Here is a 20144-nt window from a genome sequence, read left to right as displayed (position 1 = left end):
CTTTTCCAACAGCACTATCTAGGGTATTGATTCTTCTTCCATTATCCGTATTCATTGTATAACTTTTAATGCATGGGAAGCAACTGAAAAAAATTGACACACTCTTTAGCACCTTGGAATGGTCCTTGAAAGTCGATTTTCCCAATGTAACATATCTTCGATTTCTTGACTGCAGTTAACCATGAGTGCTGATTGTGGATCCAGGTAATAACTGATTTAGAACTTGTCACACTCCCATATCCTCTGCTTGGAAGGTTATTGGTGAAGTGAAATGTTACCTGCCCTTTAAGATATAAAATATGGATCTCAGTTTATGTAGCAGAAAGTGTCCATGTTAATCTTTTTGGATCGTTATGGCTACCTGGTTCACAATCTTGGAAAAAAATAGTTCTTTTCATACCAAATTTGTGACTACTCTATAAATACATCTACTAAATAAAGTTTGCATTCGTGGACTAGGACACATATAAGAGAATATACTTTTTGTGAAAAAGTGATAAATATTCTCAATTGTCGATGTATGATGTTTGCTATTTCCTCTTTGAAAGATATGCATTCTTTTTAAAGCAGTTTTAAGACTTGAGATACCTCTGGTGGTGTAGTCTGTAGCAGTTTACTGCTAACGCATGGCTGCATCGCTCTGGCTGTTTGAATCCTTCAATGGCTCTGAGATGGAATAATGAGCCAACTCCTCCTATGCCATTTACACCATTAGAAATTCACTGAGTTTTCCAGCTAATTAGTTGATTTTAACTTGATAGCAGTGAATTTTTTTGAGCACCATACATTGATGCCTTTGAGGTACGGCATTGATAGAGTACTGGCTATCCCATGAACTGCCAAAAGAGTGAACAAATATTTCTTGGAGAAAGTGGAGGCAGGATGCTCCCTGAAGGCATAAATAGCAAAGCTTCATCTCTCATACTTTGGAACATGTACCTGGGTGAGGCAGTTTGTTGGAAAGAGACATCATGCTTGGGAAGATGGAGAGTCAGTGAAGTAGAGGAAGACCCCCAATGAGATGGTTTGACACAGTGACTTCAGCACTGGGCTCTACTGTGTTAAGAGATGATAAGGATAGTACAGAACAGAGCAGCATTCACTTCTGTTGTTAAGAGGGTCACTGCAAGTCATAAGCATACTCAACTCGATGATACCTAACAACAACAATTAACAAAGCTCCATGTAGTTTCAGTTCCTATAGCAAGGTTACTTTTCTCCAGTGTAGTGATGCATTTATTAAATAAGGCATTAAACACGTGCTATTAAACTTATTTTGGGCATCACTGCTTTCCCCCCTTATAAATCCTGTCAAAAAATGTGAAATTTTATAAATAAACCATGTTTTTAATTTACCAGATCTCTTTTCTTATTTTAAGAAACCTAGCATGTGTAGAAACATTATTTGCCCATGCATATATTAACTGTTAAAAGTTGTTTTCTAAAATATGCAAGATCCTTATATTGTGCTTCATCCTAAGGTGACATTTGTTGTTCAATCATGTCCTGCAATCATTGCTTAGGAATGATTCTATATTCTCTAGAGCACAATATGTGAATCAGAACAGCCAAGTAGATAGTAAATAGCAAATTGTGTTTAGCTCAGAAAACACTGAATGATTATTTTATGTTGGAAGTACTCTTTGAAGCAGACCCACCTCTTCTCTGTTAACTTTATGTCTGACAGCTTCTCTGTGTGTGTATATGTGTGTGTTTATAACAAGAAGGCACTATTTGAATGCTAAGAATAGAGTGGCTGACACATGTTTATTAAAAAACAGTTGATGAAAGCTATTCGTTCCAAATATGGAAATGAAGTAGTAGTAGTTGTAGTAACTGTTAACATTTTGGTTTTTGGCTGAAGAGTAAAATGAGTGAATTTCTAAATTGTGAATATTTAATGAATTTATAAGTACTTGGCTCACTGAGTTGTACTTTGAACTTACTATGCCTGTTTTCTTCATCAGAACCCTGATGTTGGTCTGAAGCCTGTATGGTATAGTCCCAAAGTCTACATTGAAGGTGCTGATGCAGAGACCTTGTCAGAGGGTGAGATGGTCACGTTTATAAACTGGGGCAACATCAACATTACCAAAATACACAAGTAAGAGCTTTTTGTTATTAAATAATTGTGGAAGAAAAATACCTCTTCCTGTTTGTTTATCTCTCAGTTCAAAGCCATTCATGTAGTTGATGAGTCAGTCTGCTTAGACATGTTACAAGTTATTAACAGGTGCTGATGAATCCGACTCTTAACAACTTTCTATAAAACAGAACAAAATGCCACTGAAAAGTGTGACCATCCTTGCTTCTAAGGAGCATTCTGGTTTCACAGCTTCCAAGACATATTTGTTCTTTTGGCAGTCTGTGGTATAGCAGTGATTCTTTGCCAAGAGTATGACTCAAAGGCATCAATTTTTCTCTAGTCTTCCTAGACATAGATTCTGTAAATTTTGGACAATTAAAATTTTCCCCTACATATGCTCCACTTTTCTGCAGCATCTCTTGTTTTCTGATCTCTGAGTGTTCATTTGTTTTATGGTTTGCTCTTTTGAGTATAGCAATGTATTAGATGGATTTGTCTGCTGCTGTTTATTTTATAGCTTATGTATGTATACACTTGCTTGTTTCTAGTTTGGTCTTAGGAGGACAGCTCTTGTCTTTCACTTTGATACAATGGAGTGACTTAATACATAGCTATGATGCTAGAAGCTGTGCGACTGATATTTCAGTGACGTTTCCAGATGACCAGATTGACCGTCCACATCTGAAATTACAGACCTTTGAACATTAAGAATAACATTGTTAAATACAGTAGTAGTATATGTTTAAAGCTTAAATTTTTATTTTAATTTTTCCAGAAAGAATTTGTGAGTTTATTATGAATACTGTAATAATGCATTTAAAACGCACAGCAACATTTTATGACAGATTGGGTTTACTTTTTTAATGCATTTTAATCTTTTATCTAGAAACACAGATGGGAAAATTGTATCTCTTGATGCTAAATTGAACTTGGAGAATAAAGACTTCAAGAAAACCACTAAGATTACTTGGCTTGCCGAGACTGCACGTGCTCTTCCTACCCCAGCAGTCTGTGTGACTTATGAGCACTTGATCACAAAGCCAGTGCTGGGGAAAGATGAGGACTTCAAGCAGTATGTCAATAAGAACAGTAAGGTAACCTTGGAAAAAAAAAATCTCTTTAATCTGTCCCCCTTTTGTAAACTTTGTAAACGTAGAATGTTAAGAATAAATTGGATGTGTTTGAAAATGCTCACATGGGATTAACACATAAATGTATTGTTGTTGTTGTTATGTGCTGTTGAGTCGCTCATAGCGGCCCTATGTACAACAGACCTAAACTCCACTCTGTACTGTGCCAGTCACACTGTCTTTGACACTCCCATCCTGATTATCCCAGTCACCGAATCAATCCACTTCATAGAGGGCCTTCGTCTCCTGCGCCTGCCCTCCACCCTGCCAAGCATGGTGTCCTTCTCCAAGGACCGTTCCCTCCTTACAACATGTCCAAAGTATGTTGGATAGAGCCTCAGAATCCTTGCTTCCAAGGAGCCACCAGGTTTAACCCTTTCCAGGATGAATCTGTTTGTTTTCCTAGCAGTCCATGGTATTCTCAATACTCTTCTCCAGCACCACAGCTCAAAGGCATCAATTCTCCTTCTGTCCTCCCTGATCATTGTCCAACTCTCTGATACATAACAAGTGATTGCAAAGACCATGGCCTGTATCAGACCCACCTTAGTCTCCAAAGAGACACCATTGCTCTTCAGTACTTTGGAGAGGTCCCTATCAGCAGACTTTCCCATGGCAATGCGCCTTTTAATTTCCTGGCTGCTGGTGCCAAGAGTGTTGACTGTGGAGCCAAGCAAACTAAAGTTGTCTACAATCTCAGTCTCTTCACCATCCATCCTGATGCTGCCAGTTGGTCCAATGGTGAGAATCTTTGTCTTCTTAACATTGAGCCTCAATCCATATTGTAGGCTGCAGTCCTTGACGCTCTGCAGCAGGCGCTTCAGGTCCTCTTCAGTTTCAGCAAGCAGGGTTGTGTCATCTGCATAACATAGATTGTTGATGGATTGTCCACCAATCTTGACCCCACATTTATCCTCGTAGAGCCCAGCCACCCAGATCATCTGTTCTGCATACAGGTTGAAAAGGTATGGAGATAGGACGCATCCCTGGCGTACGCCCTTCCCAGTTTTGAACCATGCAGTGTTCCCTTGCTCTGTTCTGACGACTGCCTCCTGGTCCAAGTATAGGTTTCGTATTAGAACGATCAAGTGTTCAGGGATTCCCATTCTTCTCAGAGTCAGCCATAGTTGGTTATGTTCCACACAGTCAAATGCCTTTGCATAGTCAATGAAACACAGAGAGACATTCCTCTGGTATTCCCTGCTTTCAGCTAAGATCCATCTAACATCAGCTACAATATCCCTAGTATCACGACCCCTTCCAAACCCAGCCTGGACTTCTGGCAATTCTCTGCTGATGTGCTGTTCCAGTCGTTTTTGGATAATCTTCAGTAAAATCTTGCTTGCATGTGAAATCAATGATATTGTTCTATAGTTTCCACACTCTGATGGGTCAACTTTCTTTGGAATGGGAGCAAATATAGATCTCTTCCAGTCAGTTGGCCAAGTGGTTGTTCTCCAGATTTCTTGGCACAATTTGGTGAGCACATCCAGGTCAGCATCTGTTAGCTGAAATATGTCAATTGGTATACCATCTATTCCTGGGGCCTTATTTTTCACCATTTCCTTCAAAGCAGCCTGAACAACTTCTTTCATCACCATAGGCTCTTGCTCGTATGTTGTTTCTTGAAATTCTTCTGTGTCTGCCAATTCCGTTCGATACAGTGATTTGGTATATTCTTTCCATCTTCTTTTAATACTTCCTGGATCATTTAATATTCTGCTGAAAGCATCCTTGATTATAGCAACTCGAGGTTTGAATTTGTTCTTCAGTTCCTTGAGCTTAAGAAATGCTGATCGAGTTCAGCCCTATTGATTATCTCACCCTAACGCCTTGTATATTTCATTGTAATAGTCATCCTGTGCTGCCTTTTGAAATCTTCTATTCATAAATGCATATTTAATTTAAAAACTCAGGCATGCTGGCCCTAAAACTCTTGTGGTGACCACTGTTGTATTTCATTTTATAAGAGAAATTTATGTCTAAAAGAATGCCGTGAACAGTTTCATGAAGTTGTTTTAGTTTACAAATAATAATACAAATACTAACAAAAAGTGGAATTACTATTTATTTTAGCATTTCACTATTTGATTTTGTGTGCTTAATCTGTTTAAAATGGAAATACTCAGGTACTGAAACAATTGCTTCCTTTTTATAATTGTTTGGTGCTCTGATCTTTGTAGCGTGAAGAACTAATGTTGGGAGATCCCTGCCTTAAGGATTTGAAGAAGGGGGATATTATACAACTCCAACGAAGAGGATTCTTCATATGTGATCAGACTTATGAACCTGTTAGGTAAATATATGCTTTAAAGTTAGGTGGATAATATTTAAAAAATGATACTATCACTAAAATACCTGCCATTTCTCTATTCAATTTCATATTTGCTTTTTTTAAAAAAAATAAATGTTACAGTCCTAAATAATTTACTTTAGTGATCAGTTTTTTCTCAGCCAGCATAATATGCATTGAACACTAACAAGTGATTCATATCTAAAATTAAACCACTTTATAATTAGTCTTTATCCAATTAAACCACTTTATAATTAGTCTTTATCCAAATATAATTACAACAATTCAGTATTTTTTCTTTGGGTGAAAATTATTGTATTTAGTCTTTATATTTTTTATTTTATTATAATATAAATAGAAAAGCAGGTATTTTTAGTGGGAAAATAGCAAATATAGCATTCTTTTCCAACTATGATATAGTATTATTGCAGAATTTTCAATCAATAATTTTCCATATTCCTTTATTTTTTGTATGTATTCGAAGTGTCTTTCCTGAATTTCAAATCTTTGAAATTAACAACTACAGTTACCTCAAACTCAGTATGTTAAAACCGAGGAGCCTACACTTCATTTCTGTCTGTTCTTCTCCTTCACTACCATCCTAGTCAGTAAACTTTTTTGTTTGCTGTCTCATACACCTGTAGGGATTCTGTTGTTGAGTACCGTGGAGTCAGAGCTGACTCATAGCTGACCCTCCAGCAGGTTTTTAGAGACAGTTAATCACATGGGAGGAGATTGCCTATCCTTTTCCCATAAAGAAACTGGTGGTTTTAAACTCTGTACATTTGGGATTGCAGTGCAGGTTCCTACTGCTTACTACTTTACCTTACTCAAGTCCTCCAGAGGCAAATCTTGTTTACAGTGGAAAGAGCTTCTAGTGAGCTGTGAGTTTTAGGTTTGTTTGTTTGTTTTTTTTTAAATCCATTTTCACATTGCCATCATTATGAAGTTTTCAGAACACTGGTTTCATATTTCTTCTGTACAAGAATCCTTATGCACGTCACTGTGAAATCTAAAGGTGTTAGCTTATAGCACAAAAAGTTCCTCATGATCTGGCCCTTGTTCGTTTAGCCATATCTGCTCTATTGTGCTTTCCTGGGTCCCTTTTGTTCAGCACACTGAAGGCATGAAGTCATCTGAGTAACCTTTGAAATGTTATATCTTCCTGAAAACCTTCATATAGTCCTTCACTCTGAATAATATGTATTCCTTTAGTATGGAGGGCTACTTCTGTAGCATTCTTCTATTAGAATATTTATCACATGTTACTGAAATTCTCTTTTTTCTGTTTCTTTTCCTTACCACTAAAATGTAAGCTCCGGGAGAGATTCTCATTCATTTTAGCAGTTGAGTTCCTTTAATTAAGTAAAATGATGTATGCTAAGAGCACAGCACAGCAGCTGTTCTTGTTGTATGCCATCTACTCAGAACTGACCCGTAGCTGACCCTCTCGCAGATTTTCAGAAGCAGTTAATTGCATGGAAGGAGATAGCCCATCCTTCTCTCGTGGAGCAGCTGGTGGATTTGAACCACATGCCTTCAGGATTGCAATGCCACTAGACCACTAGTACTCACTGATGATGGCATATTAGGTCTTTTAAAATATGAGATACGATGCTGGTGGTAGTGGCTGTAAGTTTTCAGTGTATTCTTTAAATAAGTAAAAAAATGTCATCAAATTGTGCTATGACAACTGATTATCCCACAAGCAAGTATAGAGCTGGGCCCATACCAATACATAGGTTAACCCAAAATGAATTATAGATGTAAATATGAGGGTTAAAACTTTTGGAGCAAATGAGGAGGATGTGCTAAAATTTAATAGACTAGTGGTGGTTATATAATTCTCTAAAATACCACAGCATTGCATAGTTTCACAGAGTAATTTTCTGTTTAGTGTGTTAATTGTATTTCAATAAAGCTGTCTAAAAATATTAGAGATATATACAGAATCTTATTTTGTTTTTTCATTGTTGAACATTTTCTTCCTCTCCCCCTCTCTCAACTCACCCTGCAATTCACACCTTGTTCCTGATTGCTGTCACACTTACAAAGCCTAACTGTTGTGCCTATTCCTTTTGGACAGTTCTTCCCCTCATCCCTTATAATGTAGTATTAGAATCCTATTTTTTTGGAACTTTTCTTTATTGTTTTACTTTGTCACAGTTGTTGTTGTTAAGTGCCGTCGAGTTGCAGGCTACCCATAGCGACCCTATGAAGGCGAGTCCTCAATGCTTGGGTTTGTCATAGTATTCAAAGAAATTTTGTTTATGATGTCAGAGCCTGTATATTGTGTACCTTTAGAAGTGGTAAATGCCTGGAAAATAAATGCTTCTCGGAAGTATCTTTGCTTTATTGTAAGCATATTAAAGAGCTGGTGTTGCAGTGATTAAATGCTCCCCTGTTAACTGAAAGATCAGGAGAAAGGTGTGATAGCCTGTTTCTCTAAAGATTCCAAAGAAACATCCTCTTTGTCCTGAAGCTGAAGAAAACCACATCATTTTTCTAGTGGAACAACTGACAGGTGAAATGTGAACCATCGACCTTTCAGTTAGCAGCCAAGCACATAGCCATTGAGCTCAACGATGGCCTCTCTATTATAAAAATTAGAGACTTGAAAACCTTACGGGGCCATTCTGTTAAGGCCAGATAAGGTCACTGTGTGTCAGTCTGTTCACGCTCATTAACTTAATCATTGTCATCAAGTTGGAACTGACTCACTGCTGTCTGACCTTCCAGTGGATTTGCAGAGATGGTAAATCTCATGGAGACTGTCCATCTTTTTCCTTCAGAGAAGCTGGTGGATTAGAACCACCTTCCCTTTGATATTAGTACAACTTATGGAGTAACTGAGTGAGCTAGGTGTTTTTTTAATTTTATTATTTTGTGTGTGTGTGTGTGTATGTCTGTATGTCTGTGTGTGTGTGTACCGTCAAATCGGATCTGACAGGTACAGGAGGAGATTGTTCCTCCCTCTGGAGCAGAGCATCTGGTGGATTCAAATGGCGCACCTCTGGGATTGTAGTACAGCTTCTTGCCACTAGGCCACCAGAGCTCCCTTGAGTGAGCTAGTTTTAATAAGAATGAATACTATTTTTATTTTTATGTTTGGAAACCATTAACTCATTGCTATCATTTTAATCTAGAAATTAAATCTTAGTTGTTTAGATGATTTATACTTTTCCCCCCTGAATTGAATTTTTTTATAGCCCACATAGTTGCATAGAGGCCCCGTGCGTTCTGATATACATTCCTGATGGACATACAAAGGAAATGCCAACATCAGGATCAAAGGAAAAGACCAAAACAGAAACAACCAAAAATGAGGTAAGATTTTTCCAGAAATGTCTTTCATAATGAGTGATCCTTTCATAAGATAGAATTATTTGTTTAGAAGTCATTGTCTGTCTTATTTTGTGACTAAAAATGACATAAACTCTCGACGCTTTCATGTATAAAAGTTTACCCTTTCATGCTTAAAACATTTTGAAAAATAAGATCTTAAGATTGTGTTTTTGTCATATCAAATAGTGAAAACAACTAGAGTGAAATAATCTTCAAAAACTTTTCCGTAACAGAGCTACAGTGCATTTTTCTTTTTAATAGCCAAGGTGCTTTATATATTAGGTAGTATTGACTTCTAGAGTCGTAAAGTATATTGAAGATCATCCAGTTTTAGCTCATCCTTTGTTGTTGTTGATTGCCTTCAAATCGAGCACGACTCATAGCAACCTTATAAACAGAAGGCCTGAAGCCCCTCTACAACTATCGACATTTATCAAAGTTCATAGAGTTTCCAGAGGTAAGTCGTTTAGGAAGTGGATGCCACTCCTGCTTATCATTTTTGTTATGTGCCGTCAAGTCATTTGCGACCCTATGTACAAGAGCCCTATATCCTGCTATATCCTGTGCCAACTTTGCTGTCTCTGACACACCCACTCCCTTTGCCGCAATCACCGAATCAATCCAGGTCATTGAGGTTCTTCCTCTCCTGTGCTGTCCATCCACTCTCCAAAACATAATGTCCCTCTCCAAGGACTGGTCCTTCCTTGCAACATGCCCAAAGTATGTCAGACGAAGCTTCAGAATTTTTGCCTGCAAGGAGCAGTCTGACTTTACCCTCTCCAGGTACACGAGGCAAGGGTGGGTAGCAACATTGAATCTACCAGTCACTTTTCTAATAGGGTAAATGTCTTTCATCTACTCTTCTCTGTAAAATGCTTTTCTGTCAAATACTATTATATAAAAAAATTATGACAGACTAGGAAGAAGGATTGGCCATCTACTTCCGAATAATAGAGCTTATCCTTTAGTTAATGAAATAACCTTGCTGAAGATCACAAAACTTGTAATTGACAGCAGGCTAGTGGCCCAGCTCCCTGCCTGTACTTCTCTCTCAAACCCCACTGCCTTGGTGGTTAGGACTTGTGAGCTTTAGAAAAAAGAATGAAAACTACTATTATGTGGATGGTAGGCACATTTCTTAAGTTGCCATTTAAAAAGTCATTATGACTGTCTACTCTTTTGGAGAACAAGTTTGCAAGGAAATCAGCATATTGAAGGACATTCTAGAGACCAGATATCCTTGAAAGGTTAGTTGTAGATCTGATGGGTGAATGATCTGCAAATCTAGAATAGGCAAAAAGTTTAGAGGTCCTTGAACTTTCATAATATATATAGCGTCTTTGCTTTTTCAGAAAAAGTTTCAAGGTAAACCTAGTGTCTAAAAAAAATTCCTACTTTTTCTGTTTGTTAAGGAAGTCCACACTGTTATATTCTAGCAACTTTTTAACCCTTAGAATATCTTAAAATATCTTTGAGTCATTTCTACTTCTTAACAGCCCTAAATGACACAGTAGACAGTCACACGATTCCTAGATTGTACTGGAGCACATCACCAGGTCTGTCTCCTGTGGAGGAGAGTGGGTGGATTTCAACCACTGACCTTTCCTTTAGCAGCCAAGTACTTATTCATTGCACCTGTAGAGCAATTACATATTTTTATTTTGTGGGGCAGTAGTGGTTCAGTAGGGAGTTCTGGGGGTCTGCTGAGTACAAAGCTGCTCTGCCAGTCCAAAGGTAGCTGCTTGAATCTAGCAGTTATTCCACAGGAGAAAGATGGTCCATCTCCTCCTGTGAGATTTACAGCCTTTGAAAACCCTCTGTAGAGTCTGGTATGACTTGGTTCTAACTCGACAGCACATAACACAACCAGTGATTCACTGGTAGAATCCTTACCTCTTTAATACCCAAGACCTGGGTTTGATTCCTGGCCAGTACAATTTAAGTTCAGTGAGTATTGTCTGTCACTGGCGATTTGCATGTTTCTGGGATGCTGAACCAGCTTTCACAGTATCTCCTGCTTGAACTCTGAAAGAAAGCCTGGTGAACTGCTTCTGTAAACGCAACAGCTCATAGTGGCTCCATACTGTAGTGCATGAGGTCACCAGGAGCTGGGGCTAACCAAAACATTTTCATTTCATTCTTAATGATGCACAAATCAAAATTTTAAAAGTAATTCTTTTTATTCCTTTTTGAACCATGAACTTGGATTACATGCTCCTACACTTATTTTCTAGTTGTTAAATTTTGCACAGTATTTGAATTTTATTATTAGTGCTGTAGGAAATTAAGATGCTAAAGAATGAAAGCTTGAGATACAGTATGGCCAGTATGATGTGGATTTAGGAAGTAGAACCAGTACTACTCAAAGTCTAGAGGTGTTAGGTCTTGATAACTGGACAGATCTATGATAAAATAATTACTTGAGCTGGAGAAGACAAGTACTCTTTTTTCCCTTTATTTATTTTTTCTTGTTGTGTGCTGTAAGTTAGATCAGACTGGCATAGGATGAGATTGCCCATCCTTCTCCAGAGCATCTGGTGGATTCACGACAAGTACTCTTGCTGTTCTTTTTTTTTTTAAATTTATATAGAGTATTTCTTTTTTTTTTAATTTTTTTTTATTATTATTACGATGTCAGGCTGGAGACTAAGGTGCGCCTGATTCGGGCTAGAGTCTTTGCACTTACATGCTATGCATCAGAGAGTTGGACAGTGAATAGGGGTGATAGAAAGAGAATTGATGCCTTTGAGTTGTAGTGCTGGAGAAGAGTGTTGAATATACCATGGACTGCTAGGAGAACAAACAGGTTTGACCTGGAGAAGGTGAAGCTGGAATGCTCCTTGGAGCCATGGATTCTGAAGCTTCGACTTACATACTTTGGGCATCTTGGAAACAGGGACTGGTCCTTGAAGAGGGACATCATGTTTGGCAGAGTGGAGGGGCAGCGAAGAAGAGGAAGATTTTTGATGAGATGGATCAATTCTGTGACTGGAGTGGTGGGAATAAGTGCGTTTGAGATGGCTGGGTTGGCACAGGATAGAACAGCGTTTAGAGCTCTTGTACATAGGGTTGCTATAGTCTCAAGCAACTCGATGGCACATAACACAACAACAACAACAACATTAATTTTAATGAAAATTTAGAGTCAAGACAAGTACTCTTAAGCTCATTAGGAAAGATGTGTTTGGAGTTGTTTACTGTGAGAATAACATCACATGAGCTTTTGATTTATACTCAGCCCCAAAAATGAGAAATAACAATTTGACTAGGATGATATCCTTATGTCATTTTATGTTATGACTGTGTAACAAAACATTTTTGTCTAAGGACATTTTTGTTGTTAATTGATATTGAGTTGATTCAGACTCATAGTGAGGCCATATGCACAGAGCAAAATTGCTCTGTGGAGTTTTCAAGGCTTTGATATCTAGTAGATTACAGGGCCTGTGTTCTCATGGAGCCTGTGGTGAGTTGAAACTACTAGCCTTTTTAGTAGTTAGTTGCTTGCTTAACTATTTGCATCACCGAGAATCTCTGGGAACCTCTTGGCATTCCTAAAAATGTTTGAGGACTGAAAGAGCTTTTGCCTATTACATAGATTGTTTTATCAGTGTTTACTATACCAAAAATTGAGAAGTTTTGAGAGGAATTCTTTTTCAGGGATAGTTTTCATTGTGTATGGGTTTGTTCACACAGGTTACAAACAAGTTCTATTTCTCTGTCTTTAAGAATTTATATAGGCCAGTAGGAACAAATGTATATGGTTCTCATTTAAGCCTTCCATTTGTGTGGAGAACGGCTTGACGCCCTTGGTGATTTGTAAAAGCTGCATGTGCAGCTAGTTAAAGTAACTGATAATATAATCCTATTAGGAGTAAGAGTTGGTTCATTTGTTTAAAAGTGTTGAGCAAATTATGTAAAGTGCTGCCATGACACAGTTACCTCTCATGTGTGTGGCTGCCTTACCTGGATTCCAGGCTAATGCATCAGGCTCCCAAAAGGACTTGCTGTGCCTCTTCAAGTCTTCCATTCCAAGACCTCTGCCCTATAAATTTCCCTTCTGGTTACCATGACAAGTCACCTCTGCTGATAAAGATTTACATTATATTCAGTTTTAATATATGATAAAAATAACTTGTGACTGTCCATATGACTCTGCATTTGTTTGCTTCTGTTAATATTTCATTAAAAGTATACTTTTGAGAAGAAGATTATTCATCTATTGTATCAAGGGATTAAAATGTAAAATGTTCCAATTTTTTAAAACATAAAACCTTGTAAAATTTCATGAAAAAGGCATTTTACATAAGTTACCTATCTTTTGGTGTTCTTTTTCTCTAGACAACTCCATGTAAGGAAAAGCCAGCACCTTCTCCAAGTAACATTTGTACAGCAGAGGATTCATTGGCCCTTTACAACACAGTGGCTGTCCAAGGTGATTTGGTTCGTGATTTAAAAGCCAAGAAAGCAACAAAAGAAGATATAGATGCAGCTGTAAAACAACTTTTGGCTTTGAAAGCTGAATATAAGGAGAAAACTGGCCAGGTGTATAAACCTGGAAATCCCCCTACTGTAGTAGTAAAGAATATTTCTTCTAAATCATCAGAAAGTATTCTGGACAGTAAGTCTTTGTATGATGAAGTTGCTGCACAAGGAGAAGTGGTTCGTAAACTCAAAACTGAGAAAGCACCAAAGGTAAGTATACTCCCGTGAGTTAGTATGACATTATATCTAACAACATGATTTTAAACTGTCTAAAGTAGGCCAGTCTTCTCACAAAAAATCTTACTGTCTGTTCTGAGTTTTGAAAAATCTTCTGTTTATCCTTAGTCAAACTAAGAGAGTCTGCAGAGCCATGGCTGCCTAAACCGGCTTTGTCTCATTGCTACATCCTTGCTGTTGCCTGGTTATCGTATGTTCAAGTGAGGAGTATTTTTCACTCTGTTTGCTGGACACTAACTTTGTATCCCCTTAGAGATTTAAATCCACTTAGGGAAGATGGTTTTGTTTTGGGGTTGTTTGTTTCTTCCCCATGTCTTTTTTTCATTCTGTATGGAGTATATTGAGATGCTGTATTGATTCTTGGTCAGTTAATTTGTGTGCTCAACCAGTAGTGTGAATGAATAACAATCATTATACTTGGAATAATACTCAACTACATCTTCCATTCATTGAGTTAATAGAGTATATAAGGCTGTCAGAAGAGGAGGAAACTGGACATGGACCATGAGTATTTCACAGGGCCATGAGTATTTCTCAGAAAGGGCCAGAGGGGATGAGAATAGCATAGTCCCTCCGCCCCACCAACAGCAAGAGGTTCTTTTATTCATTTTGACTCACAGACTCACAGTTATGGATCACAGTTATAGGGTTTATTAGGGAAGTGAGTGTGGAAGGCAAAGATTATCTCTTAATACAAGCCCATACTTTGGCCTAGTAGTTCAAGGCACAATTCCTTAATTAGTCCAGCCTCTGGGTTCAGTTTAGCAGTCAAATCCAAATCATCCAGCAAAGTTTGCCTCCATTTAGCTATAACCAAATCATCCAAGAAGGTTTGTCTCAGAGAAGTTAAAAGTCAGCTTCTACTTCAAACATCCAGCAAGAACAGCCAAATCTTTAACTGTGGCCAGTATAATGCAAGAAGCCTCAGGTCATATTTTGCCACCGTTTTTCAACAACAATGCCACAGTCTCTGGTCTTGCTCTCCCAAGAGTCTTGCCACTACGTGTCTTGCTCACACAAGTCTTACTGCTCAGTGTGAGAAGCACTCTTTCACTTACCCAGTCCCACAGCTGATGCTGATTTGCAAGACCACGCTGATATGCAAGACCATGTGTCTGCAGTTAAGGTAGCTGGAGACCAGTAACAGCTAGCTGTAGTAGCTAAGAAAAAGCCACCTTTTAGGCTAATAACACAAATGCTTTCTTGGGTTGGGGGTTCCCTGCTGATGTTATTATATGCCATTGACTTGGAACTGAGGAGTTTTTAGAGGCTCTAAATCACATGAGAGTTGTTGTTGTTATGTGCCATCAAGTCGCTTGTGACTCAGCGACCCTATGTACAACAGCCCTAAACCGTTCTCTTTTCTGTGCCAGTCACAGAGCCCCTGACACACCCATCCCGATTACCCCAGTCACTGAATCAATCCACGTCATAGAGGGCCTTCCCCTCCTGTGCCGTCCCTCCACCCTCCCAAGCATGTTGTCTCTCTCCAAGGACTGGTCTCTCTTTACATGTCCAAAGTATGTCAGACGAAGCCCCAGAATCCTTGCCTCCAAGGAGCAGCTTGGTTTAACCCTCTCTAGGATGAATCTGTTTGTTTTCTTGTCAGTCCATGGTACATTCAATACTCTTCTCCAGCACCACAGCTCAAAGGCATCAATTCTCCTTCTATCTTCCTTAGTCATTGTCCAACTCTCTGATGCATAACAAGTGATTGCAAAGACCATGGCCTGTATCAAATGCACCTTAGTCTCCAGAGTGACACCATTGCTCTTCAGTACCCTGGAGAGGTCTCTAATGGCAGACTTTCCCATCGCAATATGTTTTTTGATTTCCTGGCTACTGGTGCTAAGAGTGTTGACCGTGGAGTCAAGCAGACTAAAGCTATTAACAATCTAGATTGTCCATTCTTCCATGGACCAGCATGTAGATTTGAACTATCTGCTTTTGGCTTGGCAACTTAACTCCCAACCTGCAAAATGTCAGCCTACGAGTAAAAATTAGATTTCTCTGACAGGTATTTTTAATAGGTGTTTTTAATAATAAATTTGATTCTAAAGTGACTCTAACTAAAGTTTACTTGAACCTGCAGTTTTGATCTACCATAGAGAGCTCTTCTGGTTTAGTGGTAAAGAGTTGCACTGACAACCCCAAAGTATATGGTTTGGATCCATCAGTTGCTCTGCAGAAGAGAGATGGGTAGTCTCTTCATACTTGAATGGTCAGATATGATTTCGTTCTGACTCAATGGTAAACAACAACAATACTATCCACCATACCTGTTATTTTTTTTCCCTAAATACAGCTTATAATTGGTCTCTAAATGCTAGCAATAGTGTTCTCTTCTAGGAAATAAAATTCAGTTGCTGGGAGTAGAGCTGATGGCAACTTCAGTTTAGCAGTCAAATCCAAATCATCCAGCAAAGTTTGCCTCCATTTAGCTATAACCAAATCATCCAAGAAGGTTTGTCTCAGAGCAGTTAAAAGTCAGCTTCTCCTTCAAACATCCAGCAAGAACAGCCAAACCTGGGAGTAGAGTCCATATGGCAATGTGTGCTGTATACTTTTCCTAGTTTAGATTTAATATTCATAATCACCATTACCAATGTTGTTGTTATGTGCTGTCGAGTCACATGCGACTCATAGCAACTCTGTATACAACAGCCCTAAAACCTGCTCTATCCTTGCCAGTCTTATTGTCTCTTGACATACCTACCACCATTACCCCAGTGATGGAATCCATCCATCTCATTGAGGGTCTTCCTTTCCTCAACAGTCCTTCCACCCTTCCAAGCATGACGTCCATCTCCAAGGACTGGTCTCGCTTTACAGCATGTCCAAAGTATGTCAGACGGAGCTTCTGAACCATTAAGATTCAAATAATATTCCTTTCTTTCTTTGTTTTAAAAACCAGTGAGTAAATTATGAATATGAAGTCACTTCTGAAGTTGCCTAGCTTCAAACCTTGTCTCATTCTCAAACCAGATCTTTCTATGATGAGATCCAGGGAATTAATAATTTTGCTAGTGTTTTGTTATTTATTAAGTAAATAATTACTATTAATAAATTATCCAACCATCTCAATCATTCCATTTTCTACAAACATCCTATTTTATGTTATATTCAGTGTTAAATAAGGTGACAATGTTCTGTTGTGGTCCATAGGACTTTTAATAGGTAATATTTGATAGAAGATTGCCAAACTTTCTCTCATCTTTCTGAAACTTGCCCACCATGACTGATGCTACTGGTAGTTGAAATAATAATTTCTTATATCATAGTCATACACTATGTTCACATAAGTACCACCACAGTATTTTTGTACTGTTAAGTTGAAATTGACTCTTAGCTGACCCTCTAGCTATTTCTCAGACATGTGAAGAGATTACCCATCTTTCTCCTGAAAATTTTATGATGAATTTAAACCACCAGTACTTGAGGGGTGAGTTGTCTGACTGACCTACTCGGCCTCCATGTGTCATAAGTTTTGACATTTATATCAAAACTCTTGTCATTTTTATAATTGTGAAATGCTCTGCTTTTGTAATGGAATTGTTTTTAATCAAGATTCCCATGGAATATAAGTTATAGATCTGTCCTGTCCAGTAGAACTTTCTGTGATGGTAGCAGGGCTTCATCACAGCACTGTGCAGTATTGTACTTGTTAGCCAGATTAGCACTCGAAATGTGGCCCTTTGTAACTGAGGAACTAAATTTTACGTAACTTTAATTAAATTTAGGTAGCCACTTGTACCATTTAATTGGTACAAGTACAAATAACATTTTTCAGTTATGTTTTTACATAATTCTGACCCTGTTTATCCTAGGTTTCCTTCTGTCACCTTATTTTCAGTTGCCACTATGTTAAACATTTCACAAGCTTTGGGTGTTGAATTAAGGGCGTTCAAATTTTAGCTTGAATTACCTACCATCTTTTTTCCTCTTTTTTTAAACTGAAGGATCAAGTAGACACAGCAGTACAAGAGCTGCTTCAGTTGAAGGCACAATATAAGTCTCTCACAGGAGTAGAATATAAACCTGTGTCTGCTACTGGGGCTGAGGACAAAGATAAGAAGAAGAAAGAAAAAGAAAATAAATCTGAAAAGCAGAATAAATCTCAAAAACAAAATGATGGTCCAAGGAAAGATGCTTCTAAAAATCAAGGAAGTGGGCAGTCATCAGGTGGGCCAGGAGAAGGACAGGGGCCCAAGAAACAAACCAGGTAAAAAACAAAATGGAAAACAAACCAGGTAATAGAACAGGAACACTGAATTTGAAGTGAAATAGAAAGTTTTATACAAGTATAAGCATTTTAAAAAACATATTTTTGTTAGTTTGGCTAAGAAGGCATTAAAAATATTAAGCTGTTACTAGCTGGGTTTTACTATTTTTAAAATTCTCTTTAATTTCCTGAATAGGTAATATATTCATTTGCTTGTTGAAGACTCTTAGTAAAGTCTTCTATAATTTTTGCTCCCTGCTGTCCTCTTCCTACTAACCATACTGAATTGTTTCCCACTATTAGTTCATTCTGTGTCTGTTGAGAAATTTTCATTTTGGACATTAACTGTCCCCTTATTTTGCATCTTAATAGTCTTCAAATCTGAACTTTGGTTGGGAATGAGAACTTTATTTATTCTCTTCTGTTGTTAGGTGCTATCAAGTCAACTATGACCCATATTGATCCTATAAACAGTAGATCTGAACCTTACACTCTTCTGGATCATCCTCAAAATCTCTTTCATGGTCATTCTCTGTTGGACTTTAAAATTGATAATTTTAAAATTGAAATTTCAAAATTTGGTAGCTTTAGACAAAGCAGAAACTACTTTATGACAGTTAAGTGAAAAACTGTGCATGAGATGTCTTTTCAGGATATGGATACTGTAATTCTTGTACCCTATCCCCTAACCCCATCCCAAAAATTAGAGTGAGCATTGCAACAGATTTTGTTTAAAGACTTAATTTTTTAAAAAAAAAGAAAGGAAGAAAAGAAAAGCTGTCAGCAACTGTGAATATAGTTTTCTTATGCTAACTGCAGGTTTTGGACAACTATTATTTTGAGATGAAGTTTTAGGGTGTTGCAAATGGTTAATGTTCTCAGATGCTAACAAAGATTTGAAGGCAGCCAGAGGTGCCTCAGTAGAAAAGCCTGGTGAAAACACTTGGAGTGCAGTTCTGCTTTGACATGTGGGGTCTACCTATCTTTGAGTCAATAACAACTTTTAAAAAAATGTCATGAAAATACACTTTTAGATTTATTTTGCTGAAAAATTTTGATGCTGCTTATATCTGCGATTATACATGCAGTATCTTTTTTAATAGTCAATTGCATTAGTTTTTCTTTTCACCTATTGAATGAAAGATTTGTCAGCTAGTGAAAGAAAGAGCAGACAACTTTTCACATTTGATCTTTGTAATGTATGAATAGGTTGCAGGTCTGGAAGAAAACATGTCATAAGCACCGTGACTGCTTTTCAAAGGGTCAGAGCTCACATACACATTTGTTTAAATGTCCAAGTGAAACAAGGCACCCATAATCATCACCCTTGGTATCAGCAGTCATCTTTTCTACTTTGTGTATGATGCTAGAAGAGGCTATTCTTTGGAAAGGGATGTCATACTTAGAAAAGTGGATGGTCAGCAAAAGAGAGGAAGACCATCAACAAGATAGACAAAGTGACTAGAGCAATGGTCTCCGGTGTGTCAGAGATGATGAGAGTCGCACCTGATAGTAAAAGGTTTTAAGTCTGCTAGTCATAAGGTTGCTGTGAGTCATGCTCATCTTGATGGCACCTAACAACAACAAAGCTTTGTAAGCTTCCATGAAACCTAACTGATGAGTGAATTTTTTCATCTCTTTGTCATGAGATAATAGATCCCTGGTGTCTCATGCAAAGAGTTATTGGTCTGGAATGTATTTTCATTACAAGTAAATTTGGTTTCTTTTGGCGATATCTCTGGAACTTTTACTTACAATATTGTTAGAATGTATACACTTTTTTATATGTGCAAAGGTGTGTTTGAGTAATCATTGTTGGTGTTACTTTTTGTCATCAAACTATCCTGTCCTCCTTATACTATCTTTAAAAGACCTTATAAAAATCATAGCTTTTTGTATACCTTCCCAATTAAGAGGGGCAAGATATAACCACCTCTTAAAAAATTTGCATTAAAAACAACATTATCTGAGAGATTAATATAGAGGAACTATAAATATTAAAAATTACTTACAAGAAATAAAAACTTATTTGGACTTGGAGGTTTATTTCCATTCAATGTAAAAACAATTGCTGAATGAAAAATTTTTACTTGATTTGATTATTTACAGGTTGGGTCTTGAGGCAAAAAAGGAAGAAAATCTTGCAGATTGGTACTCTCAGGTGAGTATGTATATTCAGGTGACTGTGTGTGTGTGTGTGTGTTTCAAAATTTTCAGTGGCTGAACTCAAGGCCAGGCCCAGTTAAAGTAATAATATATAACACCTTTAGTTATACCGTTATATCTTATATCATTTATAGTCATTTAGGGATCTGTGGTGGCCAGTGGGTTAAGAGTTGCACTGAC

At 37.7% G+C, this 20144-nt stretch overlaps 1 protein-coding gene across 1 annotated transcript in view; it reads left to right on the top strand.

Annotated features, from left to right (window-relative positions):
• Positions 1-20144, top strand: part of EPRS (glutamyl-prolyl-tRNA synthetase) — an 84788-nt gene that overhangs the window by 32650 nt on the left and 31994 nt on the right. Inside the window, exons 14-20 of the mRNA XM_006894591.1 lie at positions 1968-2104; positions 2973-3180; positions 5400-5512; positions 8719-8836; positions 13196-13549; positions 17536-17798; positions 19908-19959. Coding sequence (XP_006894653.1) covers positions 1968-2104; positions 2973-3180; positions 5400-5512; positions 8719-8836; positions 13196-13549; positions 17536-17798; positions 19908-19959 — 1245 coding nt within the window. The remainder of the gene's footprint in view (positions 1-1967; positions 2105-2972; positions 3181-5399; positions 5513-8718; positions 8837-13195; positions 13550-17535; positions 17799-19907; positions 19960-20144) is intronic.

Source organism: Elephantulus edwardii, unplaced genomic scaffold (genome assembly GCF_000299155.1).
Source record: "Elephantulus edwardii isolate Elephantulus edwardi_28Jun2011 unplaced genomic scaffold, EleEdw1.0 scaffold00146, whole genome shotgun sequence".
In the NCBI taxonomy this organism is placed as follows: domain Eukaryota; kingdom Metazoa; phylum Chordata; class Mammalia; order Macroscelidea; family Macroscelididae; genus Elephantulus; species Elephantulus edwardii.
This window is presented reverse-complemented; position numbering and strand designations above follow the sequence as displayed.